General features: G+C 47.2%; 2 protein-coding genes across 9 annotated transcripts in view; one reads left to right on the top strand and one right to left on the bottom strand.

The window, feature by feature from the left end:
- UBAP1 (ubiquitin associated protein 1) overlaps positions 1-13,113 on the top strand; it is a 73,841-nt gene extending 60,728 nt beyond the window's left edge. For 4 of the 5 annotated variants that reach the window (XM_015117369.3, XM_015117367.3, XM_077965117.1 and 1 more), the window contains 4 exons: positions 826-1,749; positions 10,395-10,577; positions 11,273-11,374; positions 11,979-13,113. In XM_015117369.3, coding sequence (XP_014972855.1) covers positions 826-1,749; positions 10,395-10,577; positions 11,273-11,374; positions 11,979-12,119 — 1,350 coding nt within the window. In that variant the 3' untranslated portion in view covers positions 12,120-13,113. The remainder of the gene's footprint in view (positions 1-825; positions 1,750-10,394; positions 10,578-11,272; positions 11,375-11,978) is intronic. The other variant, NM_001266514.1, reaches the window with a different exon arrangement.
- KIF24 (kinesin family member 24) overlaps positions 1-23,339 on the bottom strand; it is a 90,723-nt gene that overhangs the window by 1,173 nt on the left and 66,211 nt on the right. For 3 of the 4 annotated variants that reach the window (XM_077965808.1, XM_015117533.3, XM_077965810.1), the window contains 4 exons: positions 20,133-20,242; positions 16,281-18,527; positions 15,624-15,717; positions 12,970-15,072 (listed from right to left, as the gene is read on the bottom strand). In XM_077965808.1, the coding sequence (XP_077821934.1) occupies positions 14,932-15,072; positions 15,624-15,717; positions 16,281-18,527; positions 20,133-20,242 (2,592 nt within the window). In that variant the 3' untranslated portion in view covers positions 12,970-14,931. Of the gene's footprint in view, positions 1-12,969; positions 15,073-15,623; positions 15,718-16,280; positions 18,528-20,132; positions 20,243-23,339 lie in introns of those variants that run through there. The other variant, XM_077965807.1, reaches the window with a different exon arrangement.

Here is a 23,339-nt window from a genome sequence, read left to right as displayed (position 1 = left end):
ACAACCTGTTCATCATAATCTAATAGATAGTGGTTTAATAAGAGCATAGAATCTATAGTCAGACTGCCTGGGTACAAATCCAGGCTCTTCCATTTAGCTACCAGCTTTATGCTTGGTTGTAGACCCTGTTAAGTGGAATAACAGTAGTTACTTTAAAGGGTTATTGAGAAAATCTAGAGCGTTAATACATAAAAAGTGTTTAGAATCATGCATGGCACCTTACAGGTATTTCTTAAATGTTTGGGGCTATCATTACCTAGCATGGGATTTGTTTAGGACATTGTGCTAGATAATAGAGATCCAAGGACGGTCTGTAGCAGGTTGCTGTCCACAAGAGGCTTGTGATACTTTGGAGGAAGTTAGAGATTAAAGACGAAAACTACATGTGGTCACCTGCGCTGAGCATCAAATGACTGATAGAGACAAATGCTGTAAGAGTTACAAAGAAGGAGTGGGTCATCAGGAAAGCTTCACAGAAGAAGTAACTGAGCTCTGCTTGAGCCACCAATGAAGAATTCTAGGAAAGGAAATGGCCTGAGGAGAGAGAAGGGAAGTAGCAAGGTACATTTGGCCTGGTATGTAGGGTTAGAGGTTGTAGGAGTTCTTTCTAGATAATTTCTACAAGTAATCTAGGAACAGAGTTTGGTTAAATCTTATAAGGACATTGGAAGCCTTACTCTTTTTAAGTGGGGATCATCCCACACACCTTAAATGCTGCCTTGCCCAGTTCTCCTCTTGCACCAGGAGTGAGGAAGGAGTGAATTGGGTGGGGGGGAAGGACGGCCACCTGGGTTCACACTCCCTTCCTCTGCTATATCTTTGCAGTATGACTTCTCTTTGGAAAAGAAAACCATTGAGTGGGCTGAAGAGATTAAGAAAATCGAAGAAGCCGAGCGGGAAGCAGAGTGCAAAATTGCGGAAGCAGAAGCTAAAGTGAATTCTAAGAGTGGCCCAGAGGGCGATAGCAAAATGAGCTTCTCCAAGACTCACAGTACAGCCACAATGCCACCTCCTATTAACCCCATCCTCGCCAGCTTGCAGCACAACAGCATCCTCACACCAACTCGGGTCAGCAGTAGTGCCACAAAACAGAAAGTTCTCAGCCCACCTCACATAAAGGCGGATTTCAATCTTGCTGACTTTGAGTGTGAAGAAGACCCATTTGATAATCTGGAGTTAAAAACTATTGATGAGAAGGAAGAGCTGAGAAATATTCTGGTAGGAACCACTGGACCCATTATGGCTCAGTTATTGGACAATAACTTGCCCAGGGGAGGCTCTGGGTCCGTGTTACAGGATGAGGAGGTCCTGGCATCCTTGGAACGGGCAACCCTAGATTTCAAGCCTCTTCATAAACCCAATGGCTTTATAACCTTACCACAGTTGGGCAACTGTGAAAAGATGTCACTGTCTTCCAAAGTGTCCCTCCCCCCTATACCTGCAGTAAGCAATATCAAATCCCTGTCTTTCCCCAAACTTGACTCTGATGACAGCAATCAGAAGACAGCCAAGCTGGCGAGCACTTTCCATAGCACATCCTGCCTCCGCAATGGCACGTTCCAGAATTCCCTAAAGCCTTCCACCCAAAGCAGTGCCAGTGAGCTCAATGGGCATCACACTCTTGGGCTTTCAGCTTTGAACTTGGACAGTGGCACAGAGATGCCAGCCCTGACATCCTCCCAGATGCCTTCCCTCTCTGTTTTGTCTGTGTGCACAGACGAATCATCACCTCCAAATACTGGTCCCACGGTAAGTCTTTTAAATCCCCCGCCAACTCCCATATTTTCCTGAGGACAGGGATTATGTTTTTTCTTGATGTTTGGTTTTTTTTCGAGACAGGGTCTCATTCTGTTGCCCAGGCTGGAATACAGTGGTGTGATCGTACCTTACTGTAGCCTCGACCTCCCAGGCTCAAGCGATCCTTCCACCTCATCACTCTCCTGAGTAGCTGGGACAACAGGCACGTGCCACCACGCCCAACTTTTTTGTATTTTTTGTAGAGATGGGATTTCGACATGTTGCCCAGGCTGGTCTCGAACTCCTGACTTCAAGTTATCTGCCTGCCTTGGCCTCCCAAAGTGTTGGGATTATAGGCGTGAGCCACCAAGCCTGGCAGTACAGAACAACACATTATTGCATTCTAGAATAGAAATCATAGAAGTCAAGAACCTTTTGCTACACCAGCTTACAGATTTCTTTCTTTTTTCTTTTTTTTGAAACAGAGTCTTGCTCTGTCGCCCAGGCTGGAGTGCAGTGGCACCATCTCGGCTCACTGCAACCTCACCTCTCAGGTTCAAGCAATTCTCCTGCCTCAGCCTCCTGAGTGGCTGGGACTACAGGCATATGCCACCACACCCAGCTAATTTTTGTGTTTTTAGTAGAGACAGGGTTTTACCATGTTGCCCAGGCTGGTCTCGAACTCCGAACCTTAGTTGATCCACCTGCCTCCACCTCCCAAATTCCTGGGATTATAGGTGTGAGCCACTGTGCCTGGCCAGGTTACAGATTTTTTTTAAATGTAAAAGCACATCAAGAGACTACTTAGAGCCAAAAAGGAGCCTGAGTGTATTGGTGGGATATCTGTCAGAGACCATAACAAGCCTGCTATTAGCTGGTAAAAAGATATGAAATCTTGGCCTGCTTTACAAGTCCCAGTAATAGCATTCTTGGTCAATGATAGTCTGTGGGAATGCTTCTTTTGTCAGAGAGCTCATAGCTGCTTGTAAACTTCCATAAACTTTGGCCCAGGTAAACTCGATAGAGTGCCGAACACCATTATTATCTTCTTGGAGTGGGCTTCATTCTAATTCCTCTTGGTCAGTTGTTGGACTCTGGTCAGCACTGTACTTCTTCCTTTTCATGGTACTTTGTATGCTTTAGAGAAATTAAAAGCTCCCTGGAAAAGATCAGGGGTCCTTGGCCAACACTTCCTTCCTCTCATTTAAAGTTAGATTAACCATTTAGAGATCAAAGCCAATAAACTAACAGCAGAGATCTTTCTCAAACTAGAACACTTGTCATTCTTTGACCAGCCTGAGTGTGGGAGTTTCTTTCTGGCCTATTCATCTCAGGATGGGAAGAGGCCTGCTTCTTGTTGGCTTGAGAATTTGCTGCCTTCCACCTGCAGGTATAAACAGAGCTGGAGTGTTTCTCTTTTTTTTTTTTTTTTGAGACGGAGTCTCGCTCTGTCGCCCAGGCTGGAGTGCAGTGGCCGGATCTCAGCTCACTGCAAGCCCCGCCTCCCGAGTTTATGCCATTCTCCTGCCTCAGCCTCCCTGAGTAGCTGGGACTACAGGCACCCGCCACCTCGCCCGGCTAGTTTTTTGTATTTTTTAGTAGAGACGGGGTTTCACTGGGTTAGCCAGGATGGTCTCGATCTCCTGACCTCGTGATCTGCCCGTCTCGGCCTCCCAAAGTGCTGGGATTACAGGCTTGAGCCACCGCGCCCGGCCTTCTCTCTTTTTTTTTTTTTTGAGACGGATTCTAATTCTGTCGCATAGGCTGGAGTGCAGTGTTACGATCTCGACTCATTGCAACCTCCGCCTCCCAGGTTCAAGCGATTCTCCCACCTCAGCCTCCTGAGTAGCTGGGATTACAGGTGCATGCCACCATGCCCAGTAAATTTTTGTATTTTTAGTAGAGACAGGTTTCACCATATTGGCCAGGCTGGTTTCAAACTCCTGACCTCCAAGTGATGCACCTGCCTCAGCCTCCCAAAAATATTGGGATTACGGGTGTGAGCCACCGGGCCTGATGAGTTCTGGGGTTTTTCTTTTTCTTTTTCTTTCTCTTTCTTTTCTTTTTTTTTTTTTTTTTTTTTTTGAGACAGAGTCTTGCTCTATTGCCAGGCTGGAGTGCAATGGCACAATCTCAGCTCACTGCAACCTCTGCCTCCCAGGTTCAAGCGATTCTCCTGCCTCAGTCTCCTGAGTAGCTGGGACTACAGGTGTGCGACACCATGCCCAGCTAATTTTTGTATTTTTAATAGAGATGGGGTTTCACCATATTGGCCAGGATGGTCTCAAGCTCTTGACCTCATGATCCACCCGCCTCGGCTTCCCAGAGTCCTGGGATTACAGGCGTGAGCCACTATGCCTGGCCCATTTATACTTTTTTAGTTATTTTTAAATGTACTATTAAATATTATTTAATAATAAATATTTATTTATTTATTATTATAAATAAACTCCAGCTACTGCTGGAGTGCAGTAGCGTGATCTCGGCTCACTGCAACCTCCACCTCCCAGGTTTGGGCGATTCTCCTGCCTCTTGCAGCCTGCCGAGTAGCTGGGATTACAGGCATGTGCTTTCATGCTCAGCTAATTTTTGTATTTTTAGCAGAGATAGGGTTTCACCATGTTGGCCAGGCTGGTCTCGAATTCCTGTACTCAAGTGATCCACCCGCCTCAGCCTCCCAAAGTGCTGGGATTACAGGTGTGAGCCACAGTGGCTGGCCAATTAAATATTATTGACTATAATCACCCTGTTGTCTTATCAAATAGTAGATCTTATTCTATTTCTTTTTTGATGGAATCTCACTCTGTCACCCAGGCTGGAGTGCAGTGGCATGATTTTGGCTCACTGCAACCTCTGCCTCCTGGGTTCAAGCAGTTCTCTGCCTCAACCTCCAGAGCAGCAAGGATTACAGGTGTCTGCCACCATGCACAGCTAATTTTTGTATTTTTAGTAGAGACAGGGTTTCACCATCTTGGCCAGGCTGGTCTTGAACTCCTGACCTTGTGATCCACCTGCCTCGGCCTCCCAAATGCTGGGATTATAGGCGTGAGTCACCGTGCACAGCCATTCTTTCTATTTTTTTTGTACCTATTAACCACCAGCCCCCCACTACCCTTCCCAGCCTCTGTGGTAACCATCCTTCTAGTATCTATGTCCATGAGTTCAATTGCTCTGATTTTTAGATTGCACACATAAGTGAGAACGTGTGATGTTTGTCTTTCAGTTCCTGGCTTATTTCACTTAACATAATGATCTCCAGTTCCATCCATGTTGTTGCAAATGACAGAATCTCATTCTTTTTCATGGCTGAATGGGCACTCCACTGTGTATGAGCACCACATTTTTTTTTTATCCATTTATCTTTTTTTTTTTTGGAGACAGAGTTTTGCTCTTGTTGTCCAGACTGGAGTGCAATGGCATGGTCTTGGCTCACTGCAACCTCTGCCTCCCGGGTTCAAGTGATTCTCCTGCCTCAGCCTGCCAAGTAGCTGGGATTACAGGCGTGTGCCACCACACCCGGCTAATTGTTGTATTTTTAGTACAGACGGGGTTTCATCATATTGGTCAGGCTGGTCTCAAACTCCTGACCTCAGGTGATCCATCCGCCTCAGCCTCCCAAAGTTCTGGGATTAAAGGTGTGAGCCACTGCACCTGGCCTATCCATTCATCTCTTGATGGACACTTAGGTTGCTTCCAAATCTTGGCTGTTGTGCACAGTGCTCCAACAAACATGGGAGTGCAGATCTTGTTTATGTTTTACTTTCTGGGACATATCCTTAACTTACAACTTCAAAAAACCAAAACCAAAACCAAAAACAAAACAAAACTAAATCTTACAACCTTTTATTTTGTTTAATTATTTTTCTCCCTGAACCTGAGAGTAGGTGATTATTTTTAAGAGATGAGATTTTTGTCCCCTAGGCTGGAGTGCAGCTTACTGCCTCAGCCTCCTGTCTGGGACTACAGGTGTGCACCACCGCGCCCAGCTAATTTTTGTAGAGATGGGGGTCTCACTGTTTGCCCAGGCTGGTCTTGAACTCCTGGGCTCAAGTGATCCTCCTGCCTCAGCCTCCCAAAGTGTTGGGATTAAAGGCATGAGCCACCATGCCCAGCCTGTAACTTACTACCTTTTAAAATGCAGTTTTTACTTTATCATATTTTAAATTTCCAAGTGCTTTTTCTATTCCCTCTTTTGGTTTGATGTTTTCATGCTGGTGGCTTTGGCTTTTTATTCACGTGTATGTATGAGGCATTAAAAAAATAACAGTCACAAAGTTTGTGTGTCAGAGGTGTGCTTGTTGATCATTAAACTTCACTATAGGTTGAAAGTTAATTGGTTTTGCCGGGGAAGTCCCCAAAATGTAAACATATGAAGGGCTTGGAAGTGAGGGTTTCTCCAGAGAATTCTGGCTGAGGACTAATGTTGGGGAATGCTGGTGTGTTGCTTTTACTTAATCCTTGTTTAAGTTCTTTCACTTGACTCTGCCCCACACTGTGCCTGGTGCTTAGTCCTTTTTGGTCTCTGGTTCCCATTTTCTGGAGACTGTACCTTCTGCCTCCTGCACAGGGTGGGGATGAATGGGGAATGTTTCACCCAGGGCTTTACTGCTCTGATCACTGACTGTGTGTATCTTTGCCTTATCCCAGTATTACCTGGTGCTTCCAGAGTCTGAGCCCCTCTTAGGGGTCCTAATGGGCTGATAGACTGACTCCCCCTTTTCTACTTACTTTATAACTTCATTGCTGGCAATTACCATCCCTTCATTATCTTTCCACATTCTTAAATTGCATTGAAATATATCACACCTGTAATCCCAGCATTTTGGGAGGCCGAGGTGGGAGGATTGCTTGAGCCCAGGACTTCAAGGCCAGCCTGGGCAGCAATAGTGAGACCTTGTCTTTGTTTTTTTATTTAAAAAGAAGAAGAAATATATTGTCCACTGCTACCCCCTTTCCTTTTATTGCTTTAAAGATGAATACAGTTTTAATTCTTTATTTTAAAATTTTTATTTATTTTTTTGAGACAGGGTCTTACTCTGCAATCACGGCTCACTGCAGCTTTGACCTCCTGGGCTCAAGTGATTCTCCTGCCTCAGCCTTCTTGAGTAGCTGGGATTACAGGCATGTGCCACCACACCTGGCTTTTTGTTTTTTGTAGAGATGGGTCTCAAATATGTTGTCCAGGCTGGTCTCGAAATCCTCAGCTTAAGCAGTCCTTCTTTCTCAGCCTCCCAAAGTGCCGGGATTATAGGCATGAGCCATTGTGCCTGGCCTTAGTTTGTTTGTGATCATTTTAGTGGGCTTTTGGGAAGAAGAGATGGTAAAGACATTTGATCATTTTAGCGTGTTAAATGAAACTCTCCCTTTGAAAATTCTAATGGACTTCAATTTATTCCACAACTGTTGATGAAGACCAGTAAGTGTAAAGTCAAGAGCCAGGCCCTGGGGATTTAGAAATGGGCATGACATGGTAACTGATCTCTGCAAGCTCACATTAATGTAATGTGGTAAGTACTTTGCCAGCAGCGTACCCAAAGCTCTGTGGGACTGCAGGTGGCAGTGTGCCTGTTGAGTTGTGCACACATTAGCAGTGGGAAAAGGAGGTGTATGGAAAGACTTGGTAGAAGCTGTCTTTAGGTTATGCTTGAGGGCTGCATAGGTATAGAAAGGACTGCCACCTTCTGAGGCCTGAGAGCATGCTCAGACTCTTCAGAAGCTTGAGCACTAATATTTGTCTCCTCTCACAAACTTACTTTCCCTCATATTTAATTTGGAAAGATTTCATAATAATTCTCATTTTTGTCTAGTTCTACTTGGTTACAAATACGGAGCACTTCAGTCATTGAGTATGAAAATCCCTTTTTATGCCAGAGTCAACCTTTGCCCCTCCAGGAACTAAATTTTACTATTCTTTTATTGAAAAAATAATGACAAATGGCTACCATGAATGCAGTTAATAGTGTTTAAAAAGTCATATCTATATTACTCCTAAGAGCATTATATATATTTGAAAATGGTACTTTGGAGTAAATAAATTTGGCGACTAACTGGAGAAACTAAACACTTATAATTTTGATGAGGGATCCTTTCAAACTTTGTCTGTTTGGGGTCTGCTGGATTAGCCTATTGCCTGTTTGATTCATAAAACATTTATATGAAGGGGACATCTTATTTTGTTTGTCCCTGTTTAAGGAAAGTATCCTCTATTAGGATAGATGATTCTTTAAAATCATCCATTTAAAATCAGTCATTTAATATCTCATGCATCTTTTAAAAACGTATAGCTGTAATTGTAGAGCATATACAATTAGTAAATATATCTTATTTTTTTCTTATTTATTTATTTAGAGACGGTGTCTCGCTCTGTCACCCAGGCTGGAGTGCAGTGGTACAATCTTGGCTGAGACCTCCACCTTCTGGGTTCAAGCGATCCTCCTACCTCAGCCTCCCAAGTAGCTGGGATTACAGGAATGCACCACCACACTCGGCTCATTTTGTATTTTTAGTAGAGATGGGTTTCTCCATGTTGGTCAGGCTGGTCTTGAACTCCCGACCTCAGGTGATCCGCCCGCCTTGGCCCCCCAAAGTGCTGGGATTACAGGTGTGAGCCACCTCACCCGCTGTTTTTTCACTTAATTCAGATGCTTTAAATAATTAACAGTCATATGTTCATTATTTGCTAACCTAACACCCTGTGCTGGATATTTGGTAGGTTGACCCTAATATTTATTACAAATGATGTTGAGATGGATATATTCCTATATATAAATATTGGTTTGCATTATTATTATTTCTTTAGACTGGTTTCCTATAAATAGGCAACTGGATCAAAGAATCTGAACAGTTTTCTGGATTTATGCCATGTTTACCTAAAGATTACGAAATAACCAGTAGGGTGTGAGTACTGCATGTATGTTTAAAATAGATGTGATTTTTGTTTTTCTTTAGACGGAGTCTCACTCTGTCACCCAGGCTGGAGTGCAATGGCATGGTCTCGGCTCACTGCAACCTCTGCCTCCCAGGTTCAAGCGATTTTCCCACCTCAGCCTCCCGAGTAGCTGGGATTACAGGCACGTGCCACCACACCAGGCTAATTTTTGTATTTTTAGTAGAGATGGGGTTTCACTATGTTGGCCAGGTTGGTCTCGAACTCCTGACCTCGTGATCCACCTGCCTCGGCCTCCCAAAGTGCTGGGATTACAGGTGTGAGCTACTGTGCCCAGCTAGATATGATTTTATTGACATTTGTAATGTGCAGTATTCTGGGTGTATGCCCGCATCCCACCAGCCATTCAGGAGGCATTATGAGACGGGCAGGCAGTTGAAGAATAGTCCTGACTCCTTCCTGGCTGGGGAACGTCATGTGAGAGCTGGCATTACTCTGTGGCTGTTGATACTCTTTAGCCCAGGTTAAAGCCTGTCTCTAAAGAGGGAGACACAATCTTAGACCTGCCAAGTGGCTAGATTGGTGTGATCTAATCCCTGTGCCTTATTGTGACTCTAGTAACCTAATGACAGCCCTGTGCTTGGGCTGCTGAGTGTGCTGTGGGTGAGATGATTAAGCACAAACAGAATGAGCTCTGAGGCCTATAGCTGTCCTGGCTTTCCCCAACAGACTTTGAGGAGAGCATCTGGTTATATCTGTATAATTTCGAACTTGCTTCTAAGACAGAGGGCTTCCTACCACCTAACCATGACCCCCTCCCCCAGAATAAAACAAGGAAATACAAAAAAATTTTGTCTGAAACATCTTCCCTGGTAATCTTGAGACCTGTGCCAAGCTGTAAAAGGGCTTATGACCTCGTTCCTATGGTGGATGGGTCCTTTGGCCTGGGAGTGTGCTGTCTTCGTGCCTTGGGCCTGATTTGTGATCAGAAGTGGTAGGGGAGTTAATCACGGGACTCTGTACGCCTATCAGATTGGGGTTACTAAGTTCCAGAGGCAGGGAGCAGGCTGCCTTTAGCTGGTGGGCGGGTCCCTAGAGTTCAGATTCAGTCTGTGGGATCCAGCCCAGTGTGGCTAGTATGCCTTCTGTCCCGGCGCTGTAGAATGGCAGCTTTGGCAGGAAGTGAAGCACAGTACATGATGTAGGGCAAAGGTGTGGAGTCCCCTCAAAACCCTGGGTTCCTGAACTGTCCATGCATGGGAACCACACTCACAGCCTCTGCCCAAGCAGTAGAGACTTTGGGATAGATTAGCTCCAAAGTGGGAGTATTTGAAGTGCAGAATGACCCCTCAGAACTGATACTTCAGCCTGGGAAAGGGACAATTCTGGAGAGAAATCATTGCAGCCAGCTTCGACATCAGTCCTGGGGGCAGCCACAACTTTTTTCTTCAACTCACGCCCTGGAGATTTGGGCACGCAAGGGCCTGTGGTGGTGTAGTGCTTTCTCGATCACCAAGGTGGGACGAGGGCAGAGCAGGACAGCCACAGCTGCAGATGACCCCCAGCCTTTTCCCTCTCAGCTGGCACTCCCTCCCCTCTTCGTTCCTTTTCAGGATGTCAGGCCAGCAACCTGGCAGTTTCTTCCAACTCGACCACTTGTCTTGGGGCTTGAATAGTGTCAGAAATGCCAACCCCTGGACTAGGCTGCCTCAGTGACTTATTTGGGGCCCCAGGTCTTCTTGCCTTGATCTTCTTGTTTTTCCACTACTAGGTCACCCCTGCTAATTTCTCAGTGTCACAAGTGCCCAACATGCCCAGCTGTCCCCAGGCCTACTCTGAACTGCAGATGCTGTCCCCCAGTGAGCGGCAGTGTGTGGAGACGGTGGTCAACATGGGCTACTCGTATGAGTGTGTCCTCAGAGCCATGAAGAAGAAAGGAGAGAATATTGAGCAGGTGAGTGGTTGGTCAGCCAGGAGGGCAGGCTCAGACCTGTGGAGCTGGAGTAGCGTCCCCCCCTGTCCTAGAGCCCCTCAGACTTGTAGCACCAGCCTCCTTTCCTGTGGGTTTGTGAGGACATAGGGCGTGTATTGGGGAAAGCCAGTAGCCTTGGGAGCAGTTCTTCTTTTGGAAGCTATTCCAGGACCCAGGCCGAGAGACAGCTTTGGGAGAATTGAAGCTGTTCTCCAACTACCGCCCCTTTCTTTGCCCCTCCAAAAGGGGCAAAGCTAGGCTTGGGGTATGGTCAAATGTCTCCTTCCAGGAATTTTCATCCTGTCATCTATGCCCAAAATGTTGAATAGGGTACTGGAGTGTTAGACCTTGGTGACATTTTCTGACTTGTGCTGTTTCTTAGAGTAGCCGCCTGCCCAGGCTGTGGAGTTGACATTCTGGTAGGTGTGTCAGCTGTGGCAGCAATTCCTTTGGAAAATGCCTACTCATGTTTAGAAGGCTGTGCCTGTGTTCAGTAAAGAGTCACTGGGGTCCTGTTGTGTTGGACACAGTCAAGGCACAAAATCAAATCCTATCCCAGTACCTGACGGCCTGGGTGGGGTGGGGATCAGACTTCACACACTCCAGTTTGTTGAGGTCTCTTGGAAAGCACAGCAAAGAGTAGCAGTAGGTGCTAAATCCCTTGTTTCTTTTCTTAGATTCTTGACTATCTCTTTGCACATGGACAGCTGTGTGAGAAGGGCTTCGACCCTCTTTTAGTGGAAGAGGCTCTGGAAATGCACCAGTGTTCAGAAGAAAAGGTGGGAATCTTCACGCTTCATGGGAACCCTCTGGAAAGGAGGGACCAAGTAGTCCGTCCTGGTTTTTTCCCTTGGCCCACATACAACCTTTTTGCTTTGCCAGTGACTACAGGTAGAGGCACATAAAGGGCAGAATCTCCCAAGTATTCAGACAGGCTGAGGCCTGTGTTTGGGTTGGTGGTTGAAGCATTGGGTTGAAAACTTTAGAATCCCAGTGAAGGGAAGGGAACATTGGCCTGAGCTAAAAACCAAACTTTTAGATGACTAGGGAGGGAGACTGCTGGACTTTTTGCCTAGACTGCTCTCTGAAGAGCAGCCATGTCTGGGTTCAGTTTCCTTCCTTGGTGGGAAGATGGATGTGGGTGGTGGGACCCAGATAGAGGTCGCAAGAGTGAGCTGGGACTGGGCTGACTCCTGAAGGTCGATGGCTGTCACCAAACCCGTCTGCCTTGGCTTCCACCACAGCCCACCTCTGCTTGCTAGGGGACCTTATGGAGACTCAATCCATTCCACTTTCCCCCAGTCCCCCACACACATACTCCTTCACTCGGCTGTGCTGTGACCCCACCCTTTTCTGTAATCTGTGTTCTCTTCTCTCCCTTAGATGATGGAGTTTCTTCAGTTAATGAGCAAATTTAAGGAGATGGGCTTTGAGCTGAAAGACATTAAGGAAGTCTTGCTATTACACAACAATGACCAGGACAATGCTTTGGAAGACCTCATGGCTCGGGCAGGAGCCAGCTGAGACCAGGCCCTGTCTAGGCCCTGCCGCAGAACCACCATCCCTGGGAGGCCCTGCAGAGCCCATCTGTGGGGAAAGAGAAAGGGCAGCTTCCAGATTTTCTTTTGGGGGTTAGAAGGTCAGATGTGGAGGTTGTGCTCGCCAGTCTCTGTGAGCCTAGGCCCTGAGCTGGGGAGGTGGGGAAGATTCGGGCAAGTGCCCCCAGAATTGTCCTGGCTCCTTCCATATTAAACGTATTTGCATTTTGAGAAGTGTCCTTCCCACCTCAGTCCTCCAGAGAGACTGCCCTAGTCTTTCTGGGGTCTTTATGTCCTCAGCTAAAGCCTGGCCTAGTTGCTGAGAGGGGCTGGGGAGATGGGGCGGGAGGGCCAGACTCAGTGCTGCTGTGGAGCTAGGTGCTGCCCCTTCCCCCGAGACTGGTGGACTGAACTCTAATCAAGTTGAGTTCAAGTGAAAGATTCTTCCAGGGTTTTATTTTTTCCCCTCCTAACAAAGTCTCATAGTGTTAACACTGGTTCTGCAATGTCTCTGAGGTGCAAAGAATGCACTTTTCCCTATGGGGCCCAGAGTTTGCCTTTTCTGCCAGGCAGTCACCACGCTTCCCTACCCCAGCCTGTTTCTTTTGGCTTGGTGTGGACCACAGTCCTCTGCTATCCAGGGTTTTAGAGCCCCTGCTCTAGGAAACAGTTGTTAGTTTAAGAAATCATTGGCCCCTTCCCAGCACACTGAATGGGGGAGCAGACGGGCCATGATTTAGTCGGCCAGCACTAACTCCACCTCTGTTCTCCTTGAACAGCTTCCCTTCCAGCCCACTGCTTTAGGATGACACAATGAATAACACCTAGTCATAGAAATCAGTCTCTTTGGTTTGTTTTGTATTATGTTGTACATCATTAAAGATCTAAATACAAAGGATATACAGTCTTGATGAATCTAAAATAATTTGCTAACTATTTTGATTCTTCAGAGAGAACTACTAATAAAAATCTAAAAGGTATGTCTTGGTTTGATAACTTCTTTATTACCAAGGCTGTTTTGTGGGAGTGGGGGGCCATGTGGTATATAAAGGGATTTCTTGCTTAGATTTGCTGGGGATAGAGTAGGACCTAACCATTTTCTGTTTTGGAACTTTCTTCCCACTTCAGACCTGTCCCATTTTTTGGTTTGCAAAGGCAAGCCTAGACTGAGTCTTTTTAAACCTGACCCAGCTCCGTCCACAGACCAAGGACATAGGCCTTCCTGACTGTGGAGTTGGGATAGGCCGGACCTTCAGGGGGCTCACCGAGTAAAAGAGGAAGAAGCCCTTTTACTGTGAGCAGCCGGCATTTATGCATCATTTGCCACAAGCAGGACTGGATTTAAAACTGTCTCACCAGCTCTCAGTGATGCTGTTGTATGTGATAGAACAGGGTTCATTCCTAAAGTTTTTGTCCTTGATCTTGAAACTGTGCCATTGTCCCACTTGAGCTTTTGGCTAGATTGGGTCTTTTAAGGTTTTTAGTGATCATGTGAGGAGAGGCCGCAGTGCCCTGGGGCCAGAAGCACCAATAAGGATGCCCCCTGGCGGTCAGGTGAGGCACTGTGAGGCTGACAAGGTGGCTGGGCCAGGCTGCTAGTGTCTCAAGAGAGCCATTTAACCCTTCTCTTGGCCTTTTAATTAAGCCCTCCTTTTAAAACCGTAAAAAGTTATCCTTTATCTGAAGGAAATAAAAGCTCACATAGTAATGGGTGTTTGGGCCAAAATTGTGACTCATGAATCTCCATTTGACCCAGAGTGGCTTTAAAGTAATTGGCACCTGGAGGCTACTTTGTCTTCCCTGTCCTGAGCTACTTCCTGCTAAAAAGATAACACAGCAGGCGGAACTCGGCTGAATGCTTGTGTGTGAATTCTGTTTCAGAGGCCTCAGACTGTTGAACAGAGCACTCTGTGCCAAGGTTCCCAACACAGACCCCTGAGAGGCAAGGTGGCTGGGCAGGGTGAACTGGATGAGGACCAGGCTAGGAGATGGACTATTCCATGACGGGGCTGGCGAGTGAGGTGTCCCAGATAGGAGCCAGGAGGTGCCACGGAAGCATGAGAGTATCGGGCATTGTATAGAGGCCTTTCACCCCCACAAAAGTCAGGAGAAAAATTGATGTGTGACACAGGCACCCTCTTCTGTCTCAAAACTGGATTGCAGGAAGGGAAGGGAGCTGTACGTATAATGCCTGTCCCACATCTGCTGCTGTTAGTGACACATCAAGTCAAGGTTTGACCAATCTACAGTTTTAAAAACGCCTCTAAATCCCCAAATCAATCTCCAAGGGCTGATGGGGCAGAGCTCACCCCACCCCTGTCCCCCAGCACCAATGTTTGAGTTTGGGCCAGTGTTTAGTCTTCTAAGTCAGGCACAGAATTCAGCTGGTGAAGCCTCTGGGCTCAGCATGTTGTCTTCTGTGTCTTATGGCCTCTGACCTCTAGGCTACCACTGACCACCCCATCCTCTGATCCCCAAACTTAGAAACATCTTCAGGGTTATTAGACCCAAATATGTTCCCACAGGCAAAGGGGTCAATTAAGCACATTCTCTAGGCCCAAGGGAAAGGCATTAGGTTCTTCAGCCTGGCCCACCCTTGGAGGGGCTCCTGTGCATGGAACTGAGGGAGAAGCTGGGACCTATGAGGCCACGTGGGGCTGGGGTGAGGCTAGCACAGGCAGGACCAGCGTGTAGGGTTCTGGTGTGTGCAGGGAGGACCTGGCAGAGGGTCCTCCAGCCCCTGAGAGCCCAGCACAGGCTCCTGCAGGGCCCCCGCTGTCTCGGCACAGGGTCTGGCTCTAAGACGCCACTGTTCCCTCAGGGGCTGCGGCGGGCCCGTGGCAGGTAAGATAGAGCTGCAGCTGGCTCCTCAGACTCTGGATGCACTTGGATTTCAGAAACATGATTTCATCCAACTGGGTCACAAAATCTTCAAAATCCTGAGAAGGAAACAAGGGACGAATACAGCTTTTGCTCTTGCTGGCGCTCTGCCAGATCTGCTTTTTTAGTCCCTCCTCTGGCAGGAAAGTTTCCGAACCCAGGCCACACTTCAGGCAGGAGAACATGTAGGATAGTTGCTATGGCACAGGGTAGGGCCCGCTGCTCTGCATTCGACACACTTTCCAAGCAGAGGAGTATTTTGTAGGGCAGAAGGGTATTTGGTAGAAATACCTACATGTGGTAGGCAGCAGACTGGTCACTGTTAGTCACAGGGAGGGGCCCCGACAAACCACTTGGAAGGCAGAGCAGCTAAGGATAGAAGCTAGAAACATTTTAGCCTGGGAAAGGCAAGTGTTGCACCATCTCCCACCTGTACCTATACTCAAGATGTCTCAAAGGCGTGGCAAGAGGAGGGGCGAGGCCTCAGTCACGGTTAGTGTGTGCCAGGAGACCCTTTCCCCAGACACAGCCACAGCAAACAAGGATGACCATCAAATTAGCTGCAGGCTAATTCCCAACAGCCCATGAGTGTCCAGCCAGGGCTACTTACATTAGAAGCCAGCTGGCTCATCAGCGTCTCCTCCTTGAAGCCAAGCTCAGCCATTTCATCCAGCTGTTCCTGGTGTGCTCGGATGACCACCTGCCTGGGAACACCAGAGAGAACACCGTGATCTTCCTCGCCTCCCAGCCTCTCCTGGGTAGCTTTCTGGAGCTGATCTCATTTCTAAGCTGAGAGCTGCCTCTGCCGAAAATGGTCAAGGTTTTGACCAAGGCCATCTTAACACCCAGCTCCCCCTCACCTGCTCTTTCTCAGGATTAGGTAAGGAATTACGGAGTACCAACGAGATACAGGGAGGGAGACGGGCTTCCCAAGCTGTCCCCTGCCTCCTCAGCAGTACTGAGGGGCAGGGCCGGGTGCTGCTGCTCTTCCACAGGAGCTGCCCATTTCCCACAGCTTCCCTGCAGAAAGGCTCTCAAGTGACTGCAACTGGCATACTTGGCACAAGATGGAGCCTACTGCTTGGTCTGCTCTCATTTCTACTTCCTGTGGAGGGGCCCGGGACCAAAGCAGAGTGTTGGAGCTAGAAGCAGACTGGCTCACCTGCATACCCCTGCATGGCTTCTCTTTGTCCATGACAAAACAGTAAGCTGGAGTGGAGGGTGAGTGCAAAAGGGGCTCAAGTCTTAGGGAAAGTGTCCAACTTACTGTGCTTGCTCCAGGGTGTGCTGATGGAGTGTCCCTGCAGAATTGGGAGAGCAACTGGGAACCAAGGGAGAACTTGGCCTTGCTAATAAGCACCTTGAGATAGGCCTGGGTTTGAGCCATGTGACATTCTCACCATTGCAGGGCAACTTGATCGGGTCTGTGGACAAACCAAACTCCTGCCAACCAAGCCTTGTAGGATGTTTTCTCTCCTGGGCCCAGAGCTGGTCAGTCATATCACTACTTCCTGTTCGTGGGGTGAGCGCAGGTCCAGAATGGGGTACCCCCATATGTATGGTGGAGAAGGACTTTCCTGGGAAACCCCAGGAGCCATCCAGCCCCGTCTCCTCTGCATCAGCATCATACTGCTCACTACCCACATGTTCGTGGGAGAAAAGTACAGTATCTCTGCTCTGGCAGGCCTCTCCCAGGTCTGCCTCCCTGCCAGGCAGCTTGTCAGCTGGGTGCTGATGGATGGGTGATGGGGACAGAGCTGGAAGATCACCACCAGGCTTATTATCAGGGGGAGATGATGAGAGCCACAGGTGCTCAGTTGCTGAAGACACTGGCAAGGCTGCCTCTCGATCACCAGATGGCACTGTGTGGCCCACAACTGGGCCTCCTGTGCTCTCTGCCACTAGACTGTGCATAGCCCCATCCTGGACCAGCTGCTCCAAGGGAGGAGACTCTTCATTTTCTGGGTTCTCCAGGAGGGACACGGTGAGGGGAGCCATGAGTCCAGAAGCATATTCAGCGTTCGTGCCTAACTGCCCCCTAGGGTCCTCTCCTGGGACAGGATGACTGTTTTTTACAGTGTTGGTCACCTGGATTGGGCCGTCTGCACTTACTTCTCTTAGAGGTGTGGTAACTGTGTCTCTTTGGTCTGGGGATCCAGGAACTGCAATGTGGGACAATGAGAAAGTGAAACCATCTTCCTCAGGGGATGGCAAGTTGCCCTCATTCTGCCCAGAAACCTCACTTTGGGAGGCATCCTGTCTGAGATCAAAGGAAGAGCCTCCACCTCTTTCCTGTCTATATATGAAATCTACCTGCGAACAGTAAGGCTTCTCTGCCAGGCTGTCTCTGGGAGAAGGCCCTGAGGAAGTAGAGTTGTCTCTGCTCCAGTCCACGGGCCCCTTCCTTGGGCTGCAGCTGTGATCGAGTGCTGCTCTGCTGTGGTTTATGGGGTCCCTGGAGTCCACCCAGCTTTTAGTTAGATCTTTCTTGTCACCTGTCCTGGGGCTAGAAAACAGACTCTGCCGTCTTTCTGCCACCTGCTTCTCAGGACCCTGCCCCCATGTCTGGTGCAGGAAGAATGAATCTTCACTATTTTCCAGAGTGTTCCTTTGCTTTGTGGCCCTCTGACTAGAGACGTGTGAAAAAGAATCTTCACTGAAATCACTGTCATCAAGGTCCTCTACTTGGGCTCCATCATGGTTGTCAGAGTAAGAGTGGAACAGAGAGGGAGTCTCATTCGTGAGCTGACCCCCTGGGGGCCTGTACTGGCATAAAGACCTTTTCAGTGGTTGGTATTTTAACTTCTGTTGGAGGAGAGGTGGCTGTTGGAACTGCTGGTGATAGAAACGCAGATGTTCCTCCCTCTCCTTCTGCTGTGTCGGGATATTTGTCCAAGCTTCAGAGGCAGGCCTAGCAGGCGTGCCCCTCTGGTTGTCTTGACTGTACTCAGCTCTGTGGTGGGCATTGCCAAAGGAGAGCTCAACTCGCGACACAAGCTGCTTCTGTACTGGCTGCACGGTCTGCACTTTCTTGCACTTGGTGGACACCTTACCACGCACTAGGCCTTCTGGGCCTGAGGCCCTGCTTCCCCACCCAAGGGCAGTTTTGTTGCCCATTCGATTTTTCTCAGAGCACAATGGTGCTGACTCTTCTGCCCTTTTTTTGACCAAATGTCCAGAGCGCACGGGTCCTTTCACAGGGCTAGCATGAATGACCCACTCTTGTGAAGGACTCCCTCTGGAGTCACCCTTTTTACCAGAGACCTTAGGTGCAGAAGCAAAAGGAATGTTGGGTGAGTGGCTGGTCAGAGGATGGACCTTCCCTCTTGTGGAGCCAGGGGCTGCCACTGTGAGTGACTGCTGAAGTCCCAGCTTGACTTTTTTGGGAGAACATTTGTCCCCTGACAAAACCCCAGGGGAGCTCTGAATTCGTTTTGGAGAGGAGTTTCCAGATGTCCGATTTTGACTGGTAACTGAAGTGTAACACTTAATGCCTTTCTTTAGTTCTTTGACCCTGTAAATAATCATTTTATGTTAAATGTGTATTTTCACACGTTCTGCAATTCCTTTTCTATAGCTTTCTGGGAAAACAAAAACCAAAGAAGAGTATTACAAGGATTGGGAGTTACTTCTTTACCTGGGATAGAATAAGAGGAAAAGGGAACATTCTGTTTCAGCATGAGATACCCCTCTGTACCTGAATGAAAAAGAGCAGTGTTGGCTGGCTGTAGTGGCTCACATCTGTAATCTTAGCACTTTGGGGGGTTGAGGCAGGAGGATCGTTTGAGCCCAGGAGTTCAAGACCAACCTGGGCAACACAGCAAGACCTCGTCTCTACTAAAAATAAAAAAATTAGCCAGGCATGGTGATGCGTGTCTGTAGTCCCAGCTACTTGGGAGGCTGAGGCGAGGAGTATTGCTTGAGCCCCGGAGTTCGAGGCTGCAGTGAGCCATGATCACACTATTGCACTCCAGCCTGGGTGACAGGGTAAGACTCTGTCTTTAAAAAACAAACAAACGAGAAAGAACAGTGTCTTCCCTGAGGATGTAAGCATGCACCCAACATTCTACGATCAGAAGAAGCCTTTTGGAAATCACCACAGCCCCATGTACGGGACAGGCCAGAGATGCCAGTCTCAGAAGTGCACTGTGTTCATGCAGGGCCCACACTGCTTCCTGGAGGGAGGCCAACTCAGGAGTCTGTGTCCACCACTTACCTGCAATCCCGCAGAGTCCTCTTTTTCTGCAAACCACCCCCTTTCAGGCTTCTCTGGAAAAACCTGCTGGTACCTCAGGAAGCAAAACCTCCAGAAATACGCAGGCTTGTGCTCATTCCATTAAGGGAAAAATGACTTGTCTATTCCCAGGGTTTCTCAACCTTAACACTATTGACATTTTGTACCAGATAATTATTTCTTGAAGGACGTTTAGTAGCATCCTTGGCCTCTGCTCACTAGATGCCAGTAGCACTTCTTCCCAGTCATGGCAATCAAAAACGTCTTACCTACTGGGAGAGGCACATGTGACCACAGGGTGAGAGATGGAAGGAATCCCAGCAGATACCACAATCACCCATAAAGAGGCCTGGCCAGGCAGGCAGAGTTGCTGGCTCTGACACCAACTCCTAGTGAGCCTTTGGAAAGATCCTAGCCTTCTCTGGGCCTCACTTTATCCTCTAACATGTCTGGGTTGGGCCCTTCTGGACATACATAGCTCTAAGTGATTCTGCCTTGACAAGTCATATGTCTTCTATCTCTTACAATTTGGGCTGAGGCCAGCAGGAAGAAAACATCACTGAGCCTTCCACCCATTAATATTTCACTTCCCACTAGCCATTTAAAAGCCACTGACAGAGTCAACTCCTGAACAAGGGAATGTGTCATCTTCCTCTTGTCATGCTTGCAAAGTGATAGGGCCTACCAGGTCACAGTCTTCAAATGACTAATTGCCAAAAACAAGGCTGTGGCACTCAAAGTCAGATCCCTGTGTGTGTGTGAGTGGGAGAGACAGGTGCGTGCACTTGCACACACACAGGTGCACATGTGTTGCACACACACGCCTGCTGCACAGGCACGCACATGCACACTTACACATAGCCTGCCATCTGGGAGCTGACTTACCGGTCAGCATAGCGCAAGGTATTCAGAGTGTGTTCAGTGGCCACGTGGCTTGGTGAGATGTTGGCGATCATGCAGGTTTTGGCATTGCCGATGAAAGAGTCCTTCAGGACCTGTCCAAAACAGAAGGCAGGTCAATGAGTGAAGTCAATTAACAAAGTGCATACTGACTACTTAGTAGGTGCAGGATGCTGGGCCACAGTTCCCTTCTGCCCACAAAAAGGTAATTCACAAAATAAACAATACAAATGGCAAATAAACACAGAAAAAGGTACTCATCACATCACCAATCCAAAAAATGCAAACAAACCATTTAAAAACCCGGTATTTTTAGGTCATAAGATTAAGAGACTAATGATGCTCTTCCCCGGTGAGGGTCCAGGGAAATGGGTACTCTTCTATGCTGGCATGTACCATGAATTGGACAAACTTTCCAGAGGGCAGTTTGGCAATATGTGAAAATGTAAAAAGAAGCCAGGCACGGTGGCACTCACCTGTAGTCCCAGTTACTCAGAAGGCTGAGGCAGAAGGATCGCTTGAGCCCAGGAGTTCAAGACTAGCCTGGGCAACATAGCAAGAACCTATCTCCAAAACAACAACAACAACAACAACAACAAAAACAAAACCAGGAAAAAGTATGTATACTCTTGGTTTGGCAATCACACTTCTAGGACTTTATCCTATGGAGATAATTGCTCAATTGACCAAAAAAGGTATGTATGATATTCATTACATTATTTATAATAGTAATATTTAGTAAAAATCTAGGTATCTATAAACAGGTAACAAACTAAATAATTATACACTGAATATAATAAAACCATTAAAAATGATTATACCTGTACTCAGGAACACAGAAAGATATCTAAAGCTTATATCTTCAAGGGAAAAAGGTGTATGATCCCATAACTCCGTAAGCGGATCCATATGAGGCTACACAGGCGGAGAGATGACTAGAAGGAAGTTCATTAACATAGCAGTGTGTGGTTATCACTGAGGTCTGGGACTTTAAGTTATGTTTTACTTTCTTCTTTACACTTGTATGTAGAATTGGAATTCTTATGTTTTAATTAAAAAGAAACACATTTTCTGGGAATGGGGAACTTGTCTTAAAAAATAACAGAGCTGGCTGGGTACAGTGGCTCATGCCTATAATCCTAGCACTTTGGGAGGCCAAGGCAGGCAGATCAGCTGAGGTCAGGAGTTCAAGACCAGCCTGGCTAACATGGCGAAATCCCGTCTCTACTAAAAATACAAAAATTAGTGAGGCATGGTGGCACACACCTGTAGTCCCAGTTACTCCAGGGGCTTGAGGCAGGAGAATCGCTTGAACCCAGGAAGTGGAGGTTGCAGTGAGCCAAGATCACACCACTGCACTCTGGCCTGGGTGACAGAGCGAGACTCCCTCTCATAAATAAATAAGTAAGTAAGTAAGTAAAAAATAACAGAGCCAATGTCAGAATCAGGACTAACCACCTATAAGCAGGTTCCTGGGTCCCCGGTTAAAATCATGTTTGAGAAGACCTAACCCACAGATCACCAACTGTGATGGGTAAGGAACTATATTCTTACAGGTTCTGCCCAGGTCCTGTGGAGCCACTACTCTAGCTGCACAGAATAAAACTCTGCCCATGTGCGGGGCTGGCTTCATCCTGCAGCATACAAAAAGATCTTCTCCTAGATATCCCTCTACCTTGTCTGTTCTCCACTGTGCACAGGACACAAGGCGAAAAAGAACCCAGGACACCCACAACTGTCTTCACAGCTGTTTATACCTAGGTACACCCTCCCATGCCACTCTTCCACAGACATCATGAATACTGATTTAACATCTACTGGAGTTTTCTGTTAATAAAGAGGCACATTTTCATGACAGAAAAACAAAACAAAACAAAAACCCTATTTGTTCCACTAAGAATAATCATAGTTAACATTTATGTAATTTTTTTGTGTAGTGTTTTTCTCCTTGTCACACATTTTAAAAATGATAAAAACAAAAAGTGGTCATACGGCACATGATCTTTTAAATGAAAAGTTGCAGTTTCACCTTTATTCCCATTGTTACTTCCAAATAGATCCAATGCTGTTTCTTCTGCATCTTTTTAAACGTTTTTTCCTGTGTGGCTATGTAATAGTAGAAATCACATAGGCAATCACATTATTACCTTGTTCTACAGCTTGCTTTTTTCACATCACAAAAGATCTTGGTCATCTTTCCTATCAGTACATGTAGAAAATCTAACTCATTCATTTTAACTGCCTGAAGCCATTATTTTTTTGTGCCAAAACATTGGTCTAAGTCTTAGAGCCAAGAAAGTATCAAGTACGGCTACACCACCCTATTCAATGCAAAGGCTTAGAGACTCCACTAATTCAACATTTTCTTTTCTAAGATGAGGTCTCTTTTGGACCCAGGCTGGAGTGCAGTGGCATGATCACAATTCACTGCAGCCTCAACCTTCTGGGCTCGAGTAATCCTCCTGCCTCAGCCTCCCAAGCAGCTGGGACCACAGGCACGAGCCACCACACCCGGCTAATTTTTAAATTTTTTTGTAGCAAGGTTGTTCGGGCTGGTTTGGAACTCCTCAGCTCAAGCAATCCTCTTGCCTCGGCTTCCCAAAGTGCTGGGATTACAGACATGAGCCACTGTGCCCTGCCCAGAGTTACCATACACTGGAAATAAACAGAAAGGTGGTGACCAGAACAGCGCTGCTGTCCCCAAGGAACCCCTGCCGCCCATACTGCAGACTTTTCTGCCTGAGTCTGCCCCTTCCTAAAGTCCTATAACAGGCTGAGTATCCCTTCTCTGAAATGCTTGGGAAGAAAAGTGCTTTGGATTTCAGATTTTTTTTTTTTTTTCAGATTTTGGAATATTTGCATTATACTTCTGGTTGAACATCCCTAACCCAAAAATCTGAAATCCTTTGAGCATCATGACACTCAAAAAGTTTTTAATTTTGGCCAGGCATAGTGGCTTACACCTGTAATCCCAGCACTTTGGAAGGCTGAGGCAGGCGGATCGTTTGAGCTCAGGAGTTCGAGGCCAGCCTAGGCAACATGGTGAAACCCTGTCTCTACCAAAAAAAAAAAAAAAAAAAAAGCCAGGCATGATTTGCATGCACCTGTAGTCCCAGCTACCCGGGAGGCTGAGGTGGGAGGACTGCTTGAGCCTGGGAGGCAGAGACCACAGTGAGCCAAGATCACACCACT

This window comes from Macaca mulatta, chromosome 15 (genome assembly GCF_049350105.2).
Source record: "Macaca mulatta isolate MMU2019108-1 chromosome 15, T2T-MMU8v2.0, whole genome shotgun sequence".
Classification (NCBI taxonomy): domain Eukaryota; kingdom Metazoa; phylum Chordata; class Mammalia; order Primates; family Cercopithecidae; genus Macaca; species Macaca mulatta.
This window is presented reverse-complemented; position numbering and strand designations above follow the sequence as displayed.